This window comes from Manduca sexta, chromosome 26, assembly GCF_014839805.1.
Source record: "Manduca sexta isolate Smith_Timp_Sample1 chromosome 26, JHU_Msex_v1.0, whole genome shotgun sequence".
Classification (NCBI taxonomy): Eukaryota; Metazoa; Arthropoda; class Insecta; order Lepidoptera; family Sphingidae; genus Manduca; species Manduca sexta.
In genome coordinates this window covers 19,482,495-19,505,606 of record NC_051140.1, presented here as the reverse complement: position 1 = coordinate 19,505,606, position 23,112 = coordinate 19,482,495, and the positions used below count along the sequence as shown (strand labels likewise).

General features: G+C 40.3%; 3 protein-coding genes and 1 long non-coding RNA gene across 7 annotated transcripts; 1 reads left to right on the top strand and 3 right to left on the bottom strand.

The window, feature by feature from the left end:
* Nucleotides 1-6,665: 6,665 nt before the first annotated feature.
* LOC115446869 lies at nt 6,666-8,264 on the bottom strand. Its single transcript, XM_030173678.2, has one exon. The coding sequence runs from the start codon at nt 8,055-8,057 to the stop codon at nt 7,644-7,646; it is 414 nt and encodes a 137-aa protein (XP_030029538.1). The 5' UTR covers nt 8,058-8,264; the 3' UTR covers nt 6,666-7,643.
* Nucleotides 8,265-8,846: 582 nt separating this feature from the next.
* LOC115446859 (endoplasmin) lies at nt 8,847-21,550 on the top strand. Its single transcript, XM_030173667.2, has 10 exons — nt 8,847-9,102; nt 9,440-9,532; nt 11,903-12,063; nt 12,177-12,797; nt 13,849-14,027; nt 14,127-14,477; nt 14,716-14,884; nt 20,333-20,489; nt 20,685-21,051; nt 21,131-21,550. The coding sequence occupies exons 1-10, from the start codon at nt 9,057-9,059 to the stop codon at nt 21,330-21,332; spliced, it is 2,346 nt and encodes a 781-aa protein (XP_030029527.1). The 5' UTR covers nt 8,847-9,056; the 3' UTR covers nt 21,333-21,550.
* LOC115446860 lies at nt 10,835-11,905 on the bottom strand. Of its 4 annotated transcripts, none has more exons than XM_030173671.2 (3): nt 11,363-11,875; nt 11,127-11,274; nt 10,835-11,045 (listed from the first exon to the last, which is right to left on the bottom strand). In XM_030173671.2, exons 1-3 carry the CDS (start codon nt 11,538-11,540, stop codon nt 10,901-10,903), a joined length of 471 nt encoding a protein of 156 aa, XP_030029531.1. In that variant the 5' UTR covers nt 11,541-11,875; the 3' UTR covers nt 10,835-10,900. The 4 variants fall into 4 exon arrangements, with proteins under 4 accessions (XP_030029531.1, XP_030029532.1, XP_030029529.1 ...); XM_030173672.2 differs by having other exon boundaries at nt 11,378-11,853; XM_030173669.2 differs by having other exon boundaries at nt 10,835-11,274; nt 11,363-11,905.
* Nucleotides 14,752-20,337, bottom strand: LOC119190717. The gene is made up of 2 exons (XR_005113065.1): nt 20,064-20,337; nt 14,752-15,031 (listed from the first exon to the last, which is right to left on the bottom strand). It is a non-coding gene; the product is annotated as an uncharacterized LOC119190717 (long non-coding RNA).
* Nucleotides 21,551-23,112: the final 1,562 nt, after the last annotated feature.

Genomic DNA, 23,112 nt, shown 5'->3' with positions numbered 1-23,112 from the left:
TCGCGCCGCGCCGCGCCCGAGCCCGCCCCGCCGCCGCTGCATCGCTGCCGCGCCGCCCCTGCTGCGGGTTAAGACCGTGTCATTCGCCATGAGGAGGCCGACCCGCCCTCAAGGCGCCGCCTATGCTCCGCCTCAAACGCGAGGCGGCATCCTGCGCGTGTTTTTGCTCGAGGGAATAGCGCAGTGTTCTGCGAAGTGCTCGCCGTCGCCCGCCGCCGGCACAGCTCAACCACTCGCCACTCAGCTCCAACAGGCTGCTCCCGACGTATCGTGCGGCCTGTGGTGCATCGGACCGGTGCGGGAGTGCCGCCGGTACCTACGTCGATCAAACACCATCATTGCTGAAATTCGACAATAATAGTACAAACAAAAAAAAATAGTACAAACAATGGGGCCCCATGTCACAATGCAAATAAATTGTACTGTTGTGTCAGTGTGTTTAATGATTATTCGATTATTTTCACATCCAGAGCGAATTAACGCCTAATACTTTTAACCGAGGTCAAAACAAAAAGGAGGGTCTGTAATTTTTTTTATGTTTGTTACCTTAGAACTCTTGGCTGGGTGAACTGATGTTGATGATTTCTTTTTTCATTTGAAAGCCGTTGATTCTCGTGTAGTGTCATATAAATTTCATTGTAGTTGGACCCCTGACTTCGGAGATACATCCAACAACTCGAAAAATTATATCGTCAACTATGATGTCATCAACGTACACTGGTTATTACTAAGACAAAAAAATTGAACTTTTTAACAAAACATTATACCGCTACCAAAAGCACTAAAAACCAAAAAAAATAATTTAAATTATTAAACATTAGTCATTAAAATTGCTAGTTAAGCTAGATAAATATACGAAAACAATCATTAATTTTTACTAAGTTACGACTCCAAAATTGGTAACCAAATAGGTAATGTTAAATATTTTTTGCAAGGAATATAATTTTTTGTTAAAAAATTTATTTTACCAATCAGACACACAAAAAATGTTATAAATGAGGTAGGTTAAGAAAAAAACATGGACTTTTAGGAAAAATAAACAAGTTCCTCAAAATTACTGACTGAATCATTAAACTATATATGTTTCGTATTTGCTTAATATTGTCATTACAGGTTACAAGTACCTACCTAGATACCTATAACCTATAATATTACCTTCGTAGGAAAGTACACTATTTTTAAAAATCCTGCATAATTATTGATGACTTCACGTCGTCTAAGGAGGCTGATACATGCGTCGTAATTGTGAACGGGTGCTTTTTGTGTGTACTGGTCTACCAATTTCACTTACTATATCTGAATACTAATAATTAATAGTATAGGTACTGGAATAAATTTAGATCATTAAATTATGTCATGATTCTTGAGATGGTTATGCACTAGTACTTATAGGAAGTGATATTTTATTATTATGCAAGTACTTAAATAACAGAAATGCACTAAACATTTCATTATTATTTAATTTTTATACTTAATACAATCTACCTACTTTATACCTATAAACTGATTTTGAAAAGAGCAATACTAGAGTTTTTTGGGCATTCTTATGTAGTGAAAAATGCTTTTCGAACTGGTGGTGGAGTAAGTAAGTATCTTATGTTTAATATTTGACTGACTCAAATAAATTATTTCATTTCATTTCAAAAAAGTTTGCATGTAGTTTCATACTATTAACTGAATAAATATATTATATATTATCATAGTAAGCCTCCGTATAATAATAGCAATTTTTTTTAAAGCTCTTAGACTTTAAAAACAGTTTTGAGTCAGTAAAACACGACAATCTGCGATAACTTCTGAGGTAGTACGATTGAACGTAGTGCGGCTCATTACATGTTTAATGCAATTCCTAACATGTAGAACTGTACCAATCTATTACAAATCATGTAGGTTTATGCGTCTGAAACTACAAACGAAATTACATCTACTTACGAATGATACCAAAGCCACTGCGATTTCGAAAATAGCATTTTTCTATAGCGCGTCGTGACAGTCTACAAAGTTATTTCCATGAAGTTAACTTTTTAAATTCAAAAATATTTAAAGTACATTGAATTAAAGTAAAGTTTTGGAGCCATCCACGTACAAGAATTTTTAAATATTTATTTAGATACTTAATCTGTTTTCTACAAATATAATGGCTTGACATTCACATTGACAGTATTGCAAATTGTAGAAAATTAGTAAAACAAACACACACTACGCATTTACCCCCGAAGAAGTATGAAGAGGCGCAACCAGGGCACCCACTTTTCGCCAAATGTGTTTCATCCCATAATGTAATAGGGGGCGAGCCTATCGCTATATTGAGCACAAATTCCAGACTCCGGGCTGGTACTGAACAGCAAAACCCAAATATCACTTTGCTCGACCCAGGACATCAGAGCGCTGCCGTGCTTATAAAGCAGTCATTTAGAAAATTAATACACAATAAAAAATTAAGAAGTACTTACTAATATATTTTCCGAAATAATAAATAAAAAGAGGAAAGTAGATAAAGTTCTCCAGCTCTTTTACTTTGTGTAGAAGCATGTCGCATGTCACACCTGTCACACTAACAAACCTAAGTATGAGTTATTTTGTAGTTGTCATTAAGTCGATTTTTGCCATATTCTTTAAAAAAAATCTAGAAGTAACAATAAACATGTACACATTTATAACATTTTTTAAAAGTGTTTTACCAATTAATAGCTAAAAGTAACATGTGACTGATGGGTCACAACGTTACAATTCTCTTTGGGTCACAAACTCATCGTTAATTTAAAACGGGATCTTATTAAGTAGCATTAAATATGACTTCGTTCATTGCATTAAACCAAAATTAAACCATTTCAGTAACCACTAGTTTTTTCCTCAAATGAAGCAAAAAATGTACTAGGTAAGTAAGTAAGTATAGATAAGTCATTTTGACTTTTCATTTCAAGGACACAATTTCGTAGATATCCTGTAACTTTACATTTTCTAAGTGTGAAAAAAATTATAGATATCCAATGAAAAATTAAAACATTCTGATGTATGTTTCATTGTTCTGAGGTATATTTAATATAGATAATGTTATATATGTATGTTCTCATGGTTTTCACTTATTCCATCAGTCACAACAACGTGTCGCACCACTCACCAATCACAACTATGAATACTTTTATATTAGTTCTGCAAGCTTCAGCTAATTTAATTATTTTGAATCATAGCAGAAACTTACAAAATACATTTACGACACACAAAAGGCTTACATGAAGTATTCCATTCATGGCCCACCTCAAGTTTCCCAAATAAACAAAAAAAATATGATAGAATATTCATCTAACTTGTTGTTATATTATTTCCAAATATAATATACTTAGATCACAGTAATATAATTCAATGAGTTATTTTCGATTTATTTCAATTTAAATTTTAGATAGGTACTTTCATCGTAGTCACGGCCAAGCTTTTAATTATTTATTTTACTTTATTGATTTTTAGGAATAAAGTTGTCTTTCCTAAAGTATTATTAATGAAATGTCGATATCATACATACATTATAATCTATCTATACTATATAAAGCTGAAGAGTTTGTTTGTTTGTTTGTTTGAAGGCGCTAATCTCGGGAACTAGGTATCGGTTCAAACTGAAAAAATATTTTTGTGATGGATAGCCCTTTGTTCGTAGAGTGCTATAGGCTATATATCATCACGCTATGACTAATACGAGCGGAGCAGCAATGGCTAATCTCAGGACCTATCGGTTCGAACTGAAAAAATCTTTTTATGTTAGATAGCCCTTTGTTCGTGGAGTGCTATAGGCTATATATCATCACGCTATGACTAATAGGAGCGGAGCAGTAATGAAACATGTTGCAAAAACGGGAAAAATTTATTTGTTTTGAGAGCTTCCGTTGCGTACGCTGCGTAAAAGGTTAAAATTATGCAACTATGATGTATGACGGGATTGTTCCTCTTAAAAAGTTCTACAAAAATATATTATAAAACAAAGTCCCCCGCTGCATCTGTCTGCCTGAACATGTTAAACTTATAAACTAAACAAACGTATTAAGATGAAATTTGGTATGGAGACAGTTTGAGACCCTGGGAAGAAACATAGGCTTCCGGGAAAAAATATAGCGGAAAACTTTAGCCCGAAAAACTTTATAACGCGGGCGGAGCCGCAGGCATATATTTATATCGGGCCGTGTTGAGCACCCACCACCTAAGTATACTAGCCCATGTTTCAATTTATTTTTTTTTGTATCGAATGGCACACGCCTATAACACATGCGCCTTTTTGTTAGTTATTTTATTATTAAATACGTTTCTATTTAATAAAAAAAAAATCTAATGCTTTATGGAACAATTTTATTAAGCTTTTAAAATAATGTAAAACTCGGGCTTTAGTACGGGGTCTGAGCTTTATTAATGCCTCTCCATTAGCCTGTGGGGACTACGAATCAGGCGACACGACGCTGATGCACGTGGTTAGCTCTGGTGCCAGCTCGCCAGCGCAGATGGTGAACTCCGTAGTCTGCGCGGCGATGAGCGCGAGCACACCACTGCCGAAGGCAGACACTGCAATGGTCAGCACGTGGCCGGGTTTTGCATTCCCGACGATGATAGTGCGCATAAGGACGGAATCGGGAGTTAGCTCTCCCAAACGGTCATGAGGGAGCAGATTGAGAAATCAGCACTCAATACTGAGGGACACGGAATCAGAGCTGCGTATCGCCAACCTGGAATCAGTATCCACCAGGCCGGATTGTTATCTAGGCTTCAGCCAGCATTTTTTTGCCCCACAGCCATTCGCTAATATGTCTCTTGTATATTTATAAGTACCTACTCTTTGTTAGATGAATTAGAAAATAATCGAATGTGAATTCCCTCATACGAAAATAATTAAAAGACTTACGAGGTGTATTTTTAGCTTGCTAAAAAGAGTACTTACCTATAAAACGTTCAATCTAATGTCTAGATTGCACTTAATCTGCCATCCTGCCCGCACAAAGGGTCTATTCCCGTTGTCCCCCACGTTTTGTCCACAACTGTACACAAGAGCGTCGCCAGCCGGTGGCCTAGGGGGGGCAAATTGATATGGAGATTGAGAAAAGTATGAATTGTAGGTAAAGTCGAGAGCACGTGTTCCTCCCCCACTCCCCCTCTCCCGCTTTAACAATTCCCAAATATTAGGAATAGAATTGGTGAATTCATTCGAGTAAAGATGTACGGGAATGCTCGATTAAGCAAGTCAGACTTAGAACTTTAGTAGCTTTACATTTATATACTGGGAAAATAATTCTCCCTCATAAACAATTTCACACTGGGGAAGCCAAACCCTAATATAATCTTCAACCCGTTCTCTTGGTTTGAAAAAGTATTAAACAAACTGGCCGTAATACAAAAACCACTAAACAGTAATTAATTGTTTACTGGTACAACGAGGTTGCAAATTATTTTTCAATGGTAACTTGAAAAATAACGCCTAGATTATATCTTTAAGCTGGCAGTTCATAAAAAAATACTGTCTACAATAACTACAAGTAGGTACTTATTATTTGTATTGTTTACTAAATACTGCCTCGGTGGCGTAGTTGTATTGCACGTCCGGTACAATAGCGCTCTGAGGTCCTGGGTTCGAATCCCAGGTCGGGCAAAGTGATATTTGGGTTTTTCTGCTCAGTATCAGCCCGGAGTCTGGAATTTGTGCCCGATATGGCGATAGGCTCGCCCCCTATCACATCATGGGACGGAACATACTTGGCGAAAAGTGGGTGCCCTAGTTGCGCCTCTGCATACCCCTTCGGGGATAAAATGCGTGATGTTATGTATGTATGTATGTACTAAATTCTGATTATAATAATAGTAGGTACTTAGTTGCGTATGTATTTAAGTGATACCGGAATTTTATACATTAAACTGGTTATAATAAATAAGTATCATAACTTTATGTCATAATTTAATCACCTTTCAATACTCTCCGTGTAAGCTTAAAAATAGGTGGTACCTATCTCTATAGAAATTTTAAATTCTTTCGAAAGATCGGACTTTTTAATATCTTTTCTAAAGCTAGTATGATAACGTCCACAAAATCAAGTATAAGTCCCAATTAGTGTCAAGAAAAGCGAAATCGACATTTGGTTTGACTGCAATCATCATACACAGGCTGATCCCGGAACGGGACACACTTACGTGGGCTACTATATCGGGTTTTAACACCCGCTAGCCGGGCGGATATAAGATAAGTATATCCAACCATCAAGAAAACCAAACCCGGCGTGCCGTGTCATTGCGTATCATAGCCACAAATAAATTAAATTAAATAACATCCGACACTTGCACGAGACGTTGAAAAAGCTCATGTAATATCGATTTAGGTAACATAGTGATACCATTCCACGAGCCTCGGACAAGATGCGTTGGCGTCGCTTTCCAGCCTGTACCCGACGCAGACAACAATCACGAAGGTATTCTAGATTCGTTCCTACTCGATCGATGAAGGCACCGGTCATCGGTTATATGATATTTATCGGTTTTTATCAGAAAATAAAAACCATATTTTTTTTATCGATTATTGGAATATTACGATAATTGCATGCCCAAGCCCCAACTATAATTGCACGGTGCGAGGCCCTGGAAAGTGGCCTACTTTTAACTACACCCTGCAGTGAACCATATTGTAGGTATTAAGAGACCTAAAATTTTACAAAAAGATATTTATTAACTTACAGTTTAAGAGAATACAAATTCAGTGTACCCAACATGACACACATTACTTAAAAGTAAAATAACAAAATCTATTCACACATATGAATTGTTTACCCATTAACAAATGAGACAAGTCCTTCAATAATTTCTCTAAGATTTTTACATGTTGAAGTAATTGCTACTCATCTACAATATTCATATGAATAAAGTTTACAATTGGGATGTTTACTGTCCATCAGCAACATATATGTAGATTAGAACTTACATAGTAACAATGATTATATGAATAAAGAATAACAGTTACAATGAAGAGCCAAATTGCATATAACATTTATTTCTAATTCAAGTCAGCCATGAGGCACACAAGGTGCTTACTGGACGGTAGCAACTCAACTGCCCATAAACAGTAGCAGCCCTGCCAACCGCTTCAACTATTATATTATAATATATCCAAATGTAGACTTACTAAAAGATGTTGATATTTTTTTACGAAAATTTTATCAACCTCCAAAGTTACTGGTGGATTGGATTTATTTACATTGTCATGTCTGTTTATACTTACATCAAATTTTTGAGAGGTTCAAATGATGATGTATGCTGATAACAGCCTACCTCTAGTACCACTCATTGTACATACAAAAATAACCATTACAGTAACTTTTTTCAAAATCTAGTTATTTTATCAGTTAAGTGTAGCAAACCGCAGACGATAACACTACATGGTTGTTATCAAACTGATTTAACAATCAGTATGCTTACAATGTGGCAGAAAAACATGACACAACTCCATGTAGTTTTATTGGTATTGAATAACAGACTACAGTGTGACAGATGCATTAGACTTGTGATCAATCACAAACAACAAAATTAAAAACATCAACCTAAGCGAGTCACGTTTTGGAGGATTCCAAGGAGGGCCAGTAGCCTATTATGATTCTACCCCATGTGCACTAAGACCACACAAAGGGCTAGAAACATTCTGGTCTGCTCTTTATTTCGGCAATGAGTCCGCGCTCCACCAGCGGTGCGGTGAAACGGTCAAAGGTGGCGCCGCAACACACGTACACAGGTCGCACCAGCGTAGCGGACAGCCTTCGCGCCAGTGTCACTGCCACGCCGTCGCCGCTGATCAGAGCAGTGGCGAGTCCGGCGCGCGCAGACCCATTGGAGGGTGGCATAGGCACCCCGGCTGCCACTTCTACCAGTGCGGGCTTGGCGTTGCCACCGATCCAAAGCAATAGGGAATCTTTCATACGCAAGGCAGCTACTCGACACACCAATTCACCACTCCAGACCTCAAATTCGTGAACGCACCAGGCACTGCTCTTGTATTGAATGCGCCGCTGTGATGTTTTTATTCGCGGTGCCGCTTTTGCTTCCATTATATCAATGCTGTTTATGTACAATTAAATTCCTACGAAGAAATAAAGGTTCTCATAAAGCAGTTTTACACCTAAGTTAGAACACAATCCGGAATTTTATAAATTGTAAGCAATGAAATACCTATCAAATCAAACTATTATTTAACGCAGTGATTATATTTCAATTATATTCTCTTTGACTATGTATTGTCAAATGCCATACTGACTTTTAGACTTGTCACTGTTGAACATGTATTTTTAATTTGTTTCGTTACGAACTAGCTAAGATCAAAGACCATGCTGCCAAGAAGTAGTAAACTAATTTCAACTGAGAATTTGAATAGAAACTAAGACTGAGTTTATACATTTTTAATTCTGAGACGGAATTCAAAATCTGTAAACATATGGTAGCCTCACAGCTTTCTTAAAAATTCTAATCATGGTCAGTGAATAGTCATCCATTCCAGATGTATAAGCCTGGGGCGAAGGCAGATCTCCTATAGGTTTTATTCGTACTTTGCCGTCCAAACTCCAAACCAACACAAAAACCACTGTGCGAAACAAATATTCTTCCATCAAAGACATAAAGTCAATGTTTTAGTACGTTGCCTCCTGGTCAGGGATTTTTAAACATACTTAACGTTGCGTGGATCTGAGATTTTTATTAAAAGAATCCTAGGCTGGTATTTCATTGAAAAATATTTAGAAAACTAAATTCCACCAATCCTATAGAGCCATTTGTATTTATTTATCAATGATTAGTCGATTGAATTGCGTGGTAACTTGCCATTGGCTCTACAGCCCATCATTGCTAATTTTAACCAATGATAGTGAGTTACGTCAACTAAAAAACGTCAAAAGTTCATATTGCAAGTTCAGGACGCGTGTGAAGACTGGATTGCGAACATTCACAAATCAACTTGAATGCAATTTTATTTCAGTCGAGATACAACCAGGCCTGAATTAGGACCGTCAGTGAATAGTCGTTAAAAAAATAATTGTACGTTGGTTTACCCGACGATGAAGTACTTTTTGCTGTTAGGGCTCGGCATCTTATTCCTCTCAGGTGAGTAGGGTGTTGCTGTCTACGTAGCAATTTTTATTTTGTTATAAATTTAACTTCATCTGCAGTGACAATAAAAGAAACTTAAATTAAAATTGTCTAATATTTTCCATAAAAAGTATAAATAACTCGTATTTCAAGTATTTATTAGTTTAAAAACCATAAGTCGCTGCGGCGACTAGAATGTTCGATGTCCGGCATTACTTGTAGTTGTTACTGGACCGGCGATTAGCAATAAACTTAATGTAAAAGAACTGCTCTTAGTTTAAATAAATTATGTTGACTGTGTTTATAGTTATGTGTCGTAGGCCCTGGACTGATTGTAATATTTTCTTGTCAGGATGGGCGCATGCACAAGAAGAAGGCGTGGGCACAGTGGAGGAGGTGACGGTGGACGTTGACCATGGAGCCTCTCGAGAGGGTTCTCGCACAGGTGATTACACTACACTCATACATTTCTTTCATTGTCTACTCTGCATACAGTGGTTATTTTTTCAAATGATACTTGTTTTTTGAATAACAGGTAAATATGCAAGTGACTCGACATGAAGGGTAATGATCCCCAGCTCCACCTGACCCACAAAGTTATACATAACATAGGAGCATATTAATGTTTACAAAGTAAAATTGTATTTCAGCTATGGTGCTACCAGTTTACTTATTAATTTGCTTAAATCATTTATAGTAACCATTAATATGTTTCTTACTTTTATCTGATTGTGTAAAATTCCTGACACCTTATGGTGGGTACAGTGCAGTTCAAATTGAATATTTCTCTATATATTTTGTATCAGCAAATGCTTTATTGGTTCTGCTCCTTGTCTTTAAAGGAATTGGTATTACCGGTGGAAGGAACACATGTGCTACCACCAGTAGTACCCATGCCTACAGAAATCAATCAACATGTAATCTGTGGGCTCAGCACTAAATACATGTTATCTCCTTATCAAGTGGACTCACTTGATAATAGACATTGCCCATACTGTGTTCATTAGCTGTGTAACGCAATTTATTCACATGTGGCACAGGGTAAAACATAAAAAGAAACCAAAATGCAAGATGTTCAAATAAATCTTCAAACAAATACCTGCCCATGGTTTACCAAGAGGTGTAATTTTTTTTTATTGCTTTGACTGACGAGACAAGCTTGCCATTCGCCTGATAGTACGCGATACAACCACCCATAAACAGTAGAAACACCATGCAACACCTTGAATTACAAAGTATTGTATGGTATTCCATATGGCACTCGCCATTCTGAGACATGAGATGTTAAGTCTTATTAAGGTCCAGTTGTTGCAATGCCTACATGTCTAATGTGCAAGGTTTCATCTCAGTAGGTGCCACATAAATGTCTATTTATGCCACTCACCAGAAATGTGCATGTACTATTGTGTTTCAGTTTAAAGAACACTGTAGTCAATGCATTTGCTGGGTGTTATACATAATATGTGCATTTAGAAACCTTAGATCTCAGAATGACAGGCTCGGTGGAATGGAATGGCTTTGGAATATTGAAAAATACCACTGGACCATCACAATAAAGACCTCGAGGAGCTTGCTTATCTCATCAGCTATTGATATAATATAAAAAAACTATCCTGTTAACAAATAAATGAAGCTACAGTCATCAACCAAACTAGACCAGAGGGAGAAACAATACCCTGCACTGCACAAGAATAAAAGTCTTCTACTCCACAATGAGACATATCAGGCCCATAAAGATAACAAGGAGTTTTCATTTACATAAATCAATTATTTACTGTTATTACATAAATAACTTATACAAGTCATGTAGCACTTATTTTTGCTTGAGTTTATCGTCGGCGGCGAGCACTCGCAGGCATTCCTTCAGCCACTGTGAGTCGTGTATGTGGTGGTGCAGTCGTCGATCGCTGCGCGGTACTTGCTCCAGTGTTGATATCTGGTCCCACCACCATCCGTATCTGTAGCACATATTGTTACTTTGCTGGTTATGAATCGCACTTGTGATATTAAACATATTACAATAAACATTAGAGACGGACACGTGTGCGGAGGTGAGCGGCGCGACGTGCTTGTCCCGCGGCCCGAGCGTGAACATGTCCTGGATGCGCTGCAGCGCCGTCCCCTCCTCCACCCCCGCATCACCCTCGCACTCCGGGCGCGTGTAGAACTTGTCCGTCACCGTCGCCGCTGTAACATTTCAAATAAACAAATAAACACACTAACTACGCAAACGTCCGACATCGGATCCATTAAATTGAGATTTCCCATAATACACCTAAAAGGAACTGACGCAATGCGAAAGGCTTCACGAGCGACACGTACGAGCGGCCCGGCTCGCGCTGCGGCGCGAAACGAAGCTTGAAGGAGCGCGCGTGCAGCGGCCGCGCCTGCGCAGTGCACTCCCGCCGCGCCGGCGCCGCGCTCGGTCGCGCCGAGCTACCGCCCGACGACATGCCGGCGTCAGCCGCCACGACCTACTGCCTCGAGCCTCGAGCTCCACCCCGCCGCGCTTGATCAATACTGCCATGCCGACGATACCCAAGTTCCCTACCGGAGTTTGCACAAATTATGTTCGATAGTAAAATTATACAGTCAAATAGCCGTCATAAATTTATTATTCAGAATTCTTATTAAAAGAAACTATTAAAATGTTATGCATTAGGGCTAAATAAGGAACAGTGTGAATATGGCAACCTCACACATTGTAAGATTTTTATTTTGTTATTTATTTACTATATTATGATAATAGGGTGAGCACCCAACACGGAGCTTGCACGGTGCAGGAGTTTACGGATTGTCGTCTCGCGTGTTCCAGATGCGGAGGCGGTGTCGCGGGAGGAGGAGGCGATCTCTCCCGGCGAGCTGAGCGTGGCGCAGATGAAAGAAATCCGCGAGCGCGCCAAGAATTACACCTTCCAGACAGAAGTGAACCGCATGATGAAACTCATCATCAACTCGCTGTACAGGAACAAAGAGGTCGGTACTCGGCACCTATCAATTGTCATGATTGTTTTCTATTAGATCAGTGTACAGGTGTACATATTATTTAAAACATTGATATTTGTAACTGCATACTATTGTTCCAATAGATCTTCCTCCGTGAGTTGATATCGAACGGATCTGACGCTTTGGACAAGATTCGACTGCTGTCGCTCACGGACCACAACGTGTTGGAGTCCAACCCAGACCTCAGCATCCGCATCAAGGCGGAACCCGACAAGCGGCAGCTGCACATCATCGACTCCGGCATCGGAATGACTGGCGCCGAGTTGGTGAATAATCTCGGCACCATCGCCAAGTCCGGCACCGCTGACTTCCTGTCAAAGATGCAGGACGTGGAGAAGGGCGGCGCGCAGGAGATGAACGACATGATCGGACAGTTCGGCGTCGGGTTCTATTCGGCGTTCCTGGTGGCGGAGCGCGTGACAGTGGTGTCGAAGCACAACGACGACGTGCAGCACGTGTGGGAATCGGACGCCAACGCCTTCAGCGTGGCGGCGGACCCGCGCGGCAACACGCTGCGCCGCGGCACGCACATCACGCTGCACCTCAAGGAGGAGGCGGCCGACTACCTGCAGCCCGACACCATCCGCTCGCTCGTCAAGAAGTACTCGCAATTCATCAACTTCCCGATCCACCTGTGGGCCTCCCGCACCGAGACCGTGGAGGAGCCCGTCGAGGAGTCCGCCGACGCCGACGAGGACGCTCAGGTGCGTACTGCTCTAGTGTACACCACACGGCGAGGCACTGGCGCCGAGTCGGGGCTGCTAAATTATTACTCGGTTGTTGGCCAAAAGACGAGGGATAAAATAGTTCTCAATCACATGGCATTTAGTTCAAATTTCAATTACCATAGCTTCAAAATTACACCCATTCGAACACGCAATACTGCGACACCATAACAACGCTGAACCTTAAGCTATTACACCCATACTCTACCTCCTTTACAATATTTTTGTAATGACTTTTGAGTGTAAACTACATAGATTGTTTATTAACAGCCATTTTCAATAAACGATACCACTAGCTTTTTTTTAATCTATCGCGAAAATTAACCAATCAGAACAATCTTTTTTTGACATGCTTACAAATGACTTATTTTGTATGGTTCATTCCCGGAATCGGATTGGAGATTAAGATTGGGATCGTTTATTGATAACGAATGCAAATCAACTAAATAACAACTTTCCAAATGTTTATATTACAATAAATTAAGATATTTCTGTTTAAATAATTTATTATAATTATTCTGCCGTGCAAAGCGCAAAAGCGGTATCTCAGGGAAATCTTATTTCGATAATCGAAGATTTGTAAATATAGTTTTATAGTTTTGTATGTAAAACTGAGATAGAAAAACTCTAAGGTTTTTTTTAACAAGTTCTAAACAAGTTACCGTTACTTAGGTAAGTTCATTGGATGGGTATTTCTTAAAGCTATCTGACGACATCAAAATCTAGATTTTGTTTTTTTTTTTGAGATACCGCTTTTGATCTTAGTACGGCAGTATTGAATTAATAAAAAAATATGAATTTATAACGGTTTTGCATCAGTCGCGTTAACATAACGAATTTAGGTTTGTAGGTAATTGAGTGGTGACGTGTTAAACATAGAAAACTCATGTTGACTGTGATTAAAATGTGATGATTTCTTATGTTTACGTGAATGTAAGATATCGAAATTAAATTACTTTTCGGATTTATCGCGGTTTTTAAATATATGTTTTTAATTATTATTAATAAAGAATGTGGTTCTGCGTCGCAGGTGGAGGATGCGGCGGAGGAGAAGCCCGAGACCAAAAAGACTGAAAAGACAGTGTGGGACTGGGAGCTGATGAACGACAACAAGCCCATCTGGACGCGCAAGCCCGCCGACGTGGCCGAGGACGAGTACACGCAGTTCTACAAGAGCCTCACCAAGGACTCGTCGCCGCCGCTCGCCAAGTAAGTGCTGCAGCCGCGGTGGTGGTGGCGGTGGTGGTGGTGGTGATGGTGGTGGTGGTGTAAAGTGGCGAGCGGTGCTGAGTGTGCGTGTGGTTGCAGGGCTCACTTCGTGGCGGAGGGCGAGGTGACGTTCCGCGCGCTGCTGTTCGTGCCGCGCGTGCAGCCCGCCGACAGCTTCAACCGCTACGGCACCAAGACCGACCACATCAAGCTGTACGTGCGCCGCGTCTTCATCACGGACGAGTTCAACGAGCTGATGCCCAACTACCTCGCCTTCATCCAGGGCATCGTCGACAGCGACGACCTGCCGCTCAACGTCAGTCGCGAGACGCTTCAGCAACACAAACTCATCAAGATCATCAAGAAGAAGCTCGTGCGCAAGGCACTCGACATGCTCAAGAAGATCTCCGACGAAGAGTACGAACACTTCTGGAAGGAGTACTCCACCAAGTGAGTGCAACAGTACCTTTTTGTATGCAAAACTACTAATTTTGTTTAACACATGGATTCGCCGATTTATATTTGCCTGGAAAAAATTGGCCTATCTATATACCAAATTTCATACATAACATTTTGCAGTTAAAGTGGTTATTTCTAATAAACACCTTCATACATTTTCGCGTTTATAAAATATTGGTAAGATTGTTAAATAATAATATTACAATTAATGGGGAATGTATGTGTGCAGCATCAAGCTGGGAGTGATGGAGGACCCAAGCAACAGGTCGCGGCTGGCAAAGTTGCTGCGCTTCCACTCGTCTCACTCGGACCAGATGACCTTCCTCAGCGACTACGTGAAACGCATGAAGCCCAACCAGCATCACCTCTACTATATCGCCGGCGCCAGCCGTGCTGAGGTACTACCTATTCTCATAATCACCTGGCTTCTAATATCAATATATTTATTAAGTCTTGAACAATTTTGCTTAATTTTACTAGGAACTACAAAAATATTTGTTACACTGTAGTTAGTGATTTGCCAAAGTCACTGTTAGGGGGGTAACCTTTTATAGGGAGTATGTGAGTGTCCCACAATAATATAATTATATGTGAATAAAAGTTTATTACAGGAAACACATTTTACATAATTATTTATACGCGTGTACACAGTACCTGACTCCACGTTACACTACTCTCTCCCGACCGACTACACTCCGTATACATTACGCTTACAAAGCAATATGGCCGTTACACCACTCCCCCCCTTTTAAAAATATTTTGGGGGTAAAAATAGGACAAATTTTAATACCGATAGTTAAACATAATACAATAGTACAATATTATACCTACAATAACAATAGCATACTGAATACAGCAATAAATGTTAATATAGTTGCAAAACATAAATCAAAAAAATCAAAATATTGGTTGTATATAAAAAAATATATAAGGGTTGTATAACCCATTCATAAACTTAAAATTTTACTTGTACGATTGCTAACGAATCATCTCAGTATCACCACTGTGAGAGAAAACACTGACACTTTTACACAATATCAAGTTTAGTAGAAACCTTGCTTGAATTGGGGTCTCTCCCTTTTCGAAAACTAGCTCTTGTTGCCTCTACCGATTCCAATACTTGTACTTGTATACTTCGTACATGATCATTCAACCAGGTCCTAGCCTTCGACATACAGCGTTTGATCACGAAATACATGATTATGCTCAAAACTAAAAATCCGACGATAGACCAACTGAAATAATTGTTCCAAGTTGTGTCTTGTAAGTTAGCAGTTGCCCCGTTTTGGGCGATAACAATTTCTTCCTTTGATACAGCTTTACCCATTATTATATAATTGTTCAATGCGTAATATAATTGCACGGGTGTTTAATCGTAATTATAATACAAAATATATGTACGACTTGCCGATGTGGAAACTTTATACTTACCCAAGCTCACAAATTGAAACGTACGGGCTTTTTACTTATTCGGCCGCTACGCGTAGTGTAGCTGAGCGTTTTTTTATCGCTCGTCGCTACTCTAGTCGCGTTATGCTGTTGACTATCGCTACTACTAGTAATATTATCCTTCTCTTTGTTCACATAATTTTTATTATTAGTATCTAGGCAATTTTTTTTTTTAACTTCAACCTCAAAAGCTGGTTTTAACCTATCTATTGATACGTTAATTACGCGATTCGGAAGTTGAACTACGAAAACTTTATCGTTTCTCTCTAGCACTCTAAATGGTCCATCGTAAGGTGGTTGTAATGATTTTTTAACACCATCATTACGAATGTATACATGACTACAATTGCTTAATTCTGGGTACACAAAAACTGTGTGACAAGCCTTATGTGTATTCGGTTTCGGTTTTAAATTACGGATTAACGAACGTAAGTTGTTTACATATTCGCAATAATTAGATATCTCTGTGTTGTTGTCATAGAAATCGCCAGGTAGCCTTAGGGTTTGTCCATAAGTCAACTCGGCAGCACTTACACTAGTATCGGTGCGCGGTGCTGCTCGGAGTCCTAATAACACTGTAGGTAATTCTTCAACCCAAGTCTTCGAGTCTAATCTGGCCATCAAAGCTGCTTTAAGCGATCTATGCCACCTCTCTATCATACCATTGCTTTGAGGATGGTAAGGTGTGGTACGTTTTTTGCATATACCTAAATATTTCATGAGTTCCTTGAAAAGCGAACTTTCAAATTGTCTGCCCTGGTCGCTAGTAAGTTGAAAAGGACAGCCAAAACGTGAAATCCAACCTTCATAAATAGCTTTCGATACGGTTTCCGCGCTAATATCTTTTACGGGAAAAGCCTCCGGCCATCCTGTAGCTCGGTCTACGATTGTAACTAAAAACCTGTAATCGTGCAAAGAAATCGGCAATGGCCCTACTATGTCAACATGTATGTGTGTGAAACGTTCTGCCAATGGAAATTGGCGGTATTCCGATTTAACATGTCTATGTATTTTTGCACGCTGACATGCATTACAAGAACGTGCCCATATACTTATGTCCTTATTCATGTTGACCCAGAAAAATCTTTGTTTAATTAATTTACCTGTAGTACGAATGCCTGGATGGCTAAGGTTATGTACAGACTGAAAAGCTAATCTCCTAAACTGTTCTGGTAAGTATGGTCTAGGCTTTAGTGTAGTCATATCACAAACAATGCTGGTGTCATGTCCCGGTAATACTATCTCTAGCAAATTCCACTTACCGGTCTGCTTACGCAGGTTGGCCAGTTGCTCGTCGTTTCTTTGAACACGAGCAATGTCAGCGTAATCCAATGCAATGGGAACAGAAATGGATTCGACCCGTGATAATGCATCCGCTACTACATTATTGTCACCTTGAATGTGTTTAATGTCAGTAGAAAACTCACTGATAAATAATAATTGCCTAACTCTACGCGGTAACTCGTTGCTACTACCTATTTTTTTAAAGGCAAAAGTCAAAGGTTTATGGTCGGTATAAATTACTAATTTTTGTCCTTCAATCATATTCCGGAAATACTTAATAGAGAGATATATAGCTAAAAGCTCTCTATCATAGGTACTATATTTTTCTTGTGCAGGTGTCATTTTCTTAGAAAAATATCCTAACGGCTTCCATACATTGCCTTCGCGATGCTGCAAAACTGCACCCACACAACTACTCGATGCATCCGTCATTAGTGCAAGTGGCATATCGGGTTTCGGATACGATAAACCAGGCGCACTTTGCAAACTTAACTTACATTGTATAAATGCTTCATTTGATTTATCGTCCCAAATAATCTTACTTTTATCCTTCTTTTGGAATCTTTTAAATATTTGTTTAATTCTAATTGATACTCTACTGCGTGAGGTAAATGTAACCGATAAAAGTTAACCATTCCTAAAAATCGCCTTAATTGGTCTACGGTTTCAGGTTTGGGAAAAGAGTTAATTGCATCTACTTTTTCTTTAAGTGGCCGAATACCATCAGTGCAAACTTCGTATCCAAGAAAATCAATTTTAGTTTTACCAAATGAGCATTTCTTTAAATTAATAGTAATACCGAATTTGCTAAGTCGTTCAAAAACTTCTGTTAAATGTATTTTGTGTTGTTCCAAACTCTCACTAGCTATTACTATGTCATCTATAAACGTATACAAAAAATCTAAACCATGCAAAACAGAGTGATTCATAAAGCGTTGAAAAGATTGCGCTGCGTTGCACAAACCAAAACTCATGCGTGGGAATTCGAAAAGTCCAAAAGGTGTGATTATTGCGGTCTTTTCTACGTCCTCTGGAGCAACCATTATACAATGATATGCTCTATTAATGTCTATACGAGAAAAAACTTCTTTATCTGCAAGTATGTAGGTAAAATCGTACAATCTCGGAATAGGGTATCTATCCGGTTTGGTGATTGCGTTAAGCGCTCTATAATCACCACAAAGACGTAAATTACCATCTTTTTTTTCCACGACATGTAATGGGCTTGCCCACGCGCTTTTCGACGGTCTACAAATCCCCATCTCCTGCATGATTTTAAATTCTTCTTTAACTTTAGCGTATCGATGCGGTGGCAACGGTCTCGCTCGGCAATGTACGGGTGATCCGACTGTCTCAATATGATGGTACACTGAATGTTTAGGTGATTCTTTAAATGATGCGGGTTGGGTAATATCCGGATATTTCGCCAGCAAATCGTAAAATGGATGACTTATATCTACGGTTTTAATGGTCTGGCTAATGGGCGAACTTACAATTGAAGCTAGCACGTTTAATTGCGTTAATTGGTCAATAAGCTTACGGGAATTTAAATCAACTAATAATTGGTAATATTTTAAAAATCGGCACCTAAAATGGGTTGGCTTACCTCAGCTATAACAAAAGTCCAACGTAAGGATCTTCTTAAACCTAAATCTAGATTTAAAGTTTTAGTGCCGTAGGTTTCTATAGTCGTGCCGTTAGCGGCATACAACGTATAGTCTGATTTATTTTTACTTAGGTTACTCTTACTAACTACATTGCGTGGTAAAACAGAAATGTTCGCGCCAGTATCCACTAAAAAATTTAGGTTGCTACATCTATCTCTTATACTAAGGCGGTAATTACGCGTTCCGATGCAGCTGTCGTCCGCCGCTGACTGCACGGCGCTCAGTTTTCCGTATGCTTCTGCTGCTTGTTGGCCCAAGCACACGGCGGCACGCACTTACGCGCTTGTTCCTTGAACCGGTAGTGATAAAAACACATCCAGTCGGCACGAGCTGGTGTACCACGAGGTGTAGGATTTCGACGCCCGCGGGAAATGGATCGCGCCTCTCTACCGTAGCGCTCTCGAGTCTTGCGTGCTGAAAACCTGCTGCTTTGTCTCGGTGGCCTTGACTGCATCTCATCGAGCCGGACATTGATTCTGGCTATTTGCGCTGCTAATGAGGTCGTATCCGATGTGCTGACCTCTCCGACGTTGATGGGTTTGACGGTCTCCATCACTTTGTCGGCAACTGAGGCCAACGTATTCAAATCCTTGCTGTCCGTAACTATAAGCACAGCTCGAACCGCTGTCGGCAAATGATTTTGCCATAAAAGAAGTAACGTGTCATCCTTGATTTTGTCTCTGGCTAGGTCTTTCATCCGTCGAAGAAGTTGTGACGGTTTCTGATCGCCGAGTTCCATTTCTCCTATTAACTTTTGCAGCTGGCGACTTTCCGACTCTTCGTATACGGCTAAAAGTCTAGCCTTAAGGGCATTATACTTATTTTCTTCCGGCGGATTGAGTAAAATGTCTGTTGCTGCCTGAACCACATTTTTACCTAATTTTGCGATTACTAGGTGATATTTCGCCTCGTCGGATAACTTACGGCTGAAAAGGACCGATTCCACATGGATAAACCATGTTCGAGGTTGATCCTCCCAAAATTCTGCAATTCTTGAAGTAATGGTAATTTGATCTACCTCACCCTTTACGTCTTTTTGTTCATTTTCCGCCATTTTTCTATATAGCACGTATAATGCACACACTCCGACTGGATACTGTTATTTTATTTGCGCAACACTTTTTATTGTTATATTATTTTCGGCACTGCACAGGGGTCACCATTGTAAGGGGGTAACCTTTTATAGGGAGTATGTGAGTGTCCCACAATAATATAATTATATGTGAATAAAAGTTTATTACAGGAAACACATTTTACATAATTATTTATACGCGTGTACACAGTACCTGACTCCACGTTACACTACTCTCTCCCGACCGACTACACTCCGTATACATTACGCTTACAAAGCAATATGGCCGTTACACCATCAAGAAACATCCCAAAAAGATTTTTCAATAGTCATTTGATTTTGCAATTTCTAAATGTCTTCTTATCCTGATACAGGTGGAGAAGTCTCCGTTCGCTGAGCGGCTGGTGAAGCGCGGGTACGAGGTACTGTACCTCACCGAGGCCGTCGACGAGTACTGCCTGTCCTCGTTGCCCGAGTATGAGGGCTTCAAGTTCCAAAACATTGCCAAGGAGATCTTCGACCTGGAAGAGAGTAAGTGCACACAGCTAAGTTTCTATGGCATTAGTCAACCGACATGAAGTAAATTACTACCTAGTACCTACCATCCATGAAAACCCAAGTCACAGGAATCCTTATCGATTTCATGTACAAGAAATGAAATGAGCAGGACAGAGTGATGTTAGGTCCAGTGGGGTCATGAGTGAGTGAGCGCACGTGGTGTTGCAGGCTCGTCGCAGAAGGAGCGGCTGGAGGCGCAGCGCGTGCAGTTCGAGCCGCTGACGCGCTGGCTCGGCGACAAGCTCGGCGCGTGGATCACGCGCGCCGCCGTGTCGCGCCGCCTCGCGCGCTCGCCCGCCGCGCTCGCCGCCACCGCCTTCGGCTGGACCGGCAACATGGAGCGCCTCGCGCTCTCCAACGCGCACCAGAAGGCCGACGACCCGCAGCGCCGCCACCACCTCACGCAGAAGAAGATGCTGGAGATCAACCCGCGCCACCCCATCATCGTGGAGCTGCTGCGCCGCGTGCAGGACGACCCCGACAGCGCCGAGGCGCTGCAGGTCGCCAACACGCTGTACCGCACGGCGGCCCTCAGGTGAGTCGGCGGCCGTCCGAGTCGCGACCCTCTGCGTCGCGCGCACGCCCTCACTCACCGCTTGACGGTTGGTTCACAGGTCGGGCTACATCTTACAGGAGGGACAGTCTGTAGAATTTGCGGACACGGTGGAAAGTATGTTGCAACGCTCGCTGGGCTTGTCCGCCGACGCCATGCCCGAAGACGAGCCCGAGGACGAGGCGGCCGACGCCGAGGCCGAGACTGAAGCCGACGCAGACGCCGAGTCGGAAACGCTGGCCGAGGATCACGACGAGCTGTAAGCTGTATGCGGCCACAGCACCGATCTTTCGGATGTGTCGGAGAACATAGTCTGAACTCTGACGACGGGTGTTCTACTCTAAATGTTCCAGTATGATTTGTGAGATGCAGTGTGACAAGTGATGAATGTTTTTTTTTATATTCAGTATGCGTGATAGTAAAGCTAACTGAGGTACTGTAAATAAATTATATTTATTAGTAAATTTAAAATATATCTTAATTTGTTTTCTTTTCAACCCATGACGCAAAACGGCGGTATTGTAAGTTTAAGATATTTATTTTCGTACCTGTATGCCTGTCTAGCTCCTAAAGGAATGGACCTATTTAATACGTTTTTTTTTTTGTTGTAAAGGTGTCATTGAGAGATGGTTCTTATAACTAAGAAATTTATGTAGATATATTCAGGCTTTTGACGAGTTGTACTGTTTCTTCGGTGGTGTTGCCAAGACAATGATAACCTTGAGCTGATGCTGCAGCACCAAGTAGCGGTATACCCAACTCCCTATAGCGTGATTGGGCTCATAAGAATATATAACTAAAACCGTCACAATAAAGCAAAACTTGGATGACATAATCATTATTCTAGTTATTTTACTTTTTAAAATCGAACTACTGAAGCCATTTTGAAAAAAAAAATTATGAGACCAAACTTGAGGTACATTTTTTCGAGTAAAATAATAATTGCCAAATCGGTTCGTAAATGACGGAGGTGTTGATAACCTTTTCCTTTGTTAGAAGTCTGTTTACAATGTTTTGTAAGCATCTTATTAAAAAGTTTTTAAGTATTATTCTTGCAATAAAATAAATTTATCCATATAACGCTAACGGCTCGCGAGTCGCGACCGACGTTTGGATTCATTTTTACGAGATCTCGGTACTGCAATCGTACCGTAATTCAACTACTCCACAGAGGCTTTGTATAAATAATCGATTCTGATGTAAGATGTTTTTATTACATAGATACGTTGTCCAAGCTTAATATTGGCAAGAAATAAGTAAGGTAATTGCCCGACATTCACTTAGTCAACCTCCAATCACTGTCGTCTGCTTACAAACTTTTGGTATTTTTGTAAATAAAATGCCTTCCTTCGTTTTTAGAAGATGTACAAATTATACTCGAACTGTGAATGAAAAAAACTTTCATTTCATACGTTTGTAATAAGTATACACTATTTACTTATTTTTTAACTCATAAATGCATTTTCTTCGACTGTCATGGCGACGGCGGTCGACGCTCGTGACGTATCAATGCGAGCTATAACTGTCGATGTATAATGCGTTCGGCAAATTTCGGACGGTTTTTCGATGTGTTGCGAGGAGTCTCGAAAATATTTTTTTCTCATAAAATATTTAAGCGATACCAAAATTTTATACAAGAAACTGGTTATTATTAATGCTACTTTATGTAATAATTTAATCATCTTCCAATTCTCTCTGTGCAAGCTTAAAAAAAGATGATAATGTATGTATAGAAATTTAAAACCCGTAGAAAAGATCGGTCCTTCGCGGGGTAAGTTCGGACTTCGTTCTAATAACGCTTCTAATGCTAGTATGATAAGGTCCACAAAATCAAATAGAAGTCTCAAAAATGTTAAGAAGAGCGAAATCAACCTTTTTTGTTTCAGTGCACACAGCGCCGCCGTTCTTGGTTGTAGCATCAACTGTGGTATATAGGACGGGGCAAGAAAAAACAGCGCAGCCGCCTGTGTAGCATAACCATAGTTTCGTGGTATTTTTTCGTTATACGATCTTACCTTGTGTCTGATCTTACCCGAACGCACC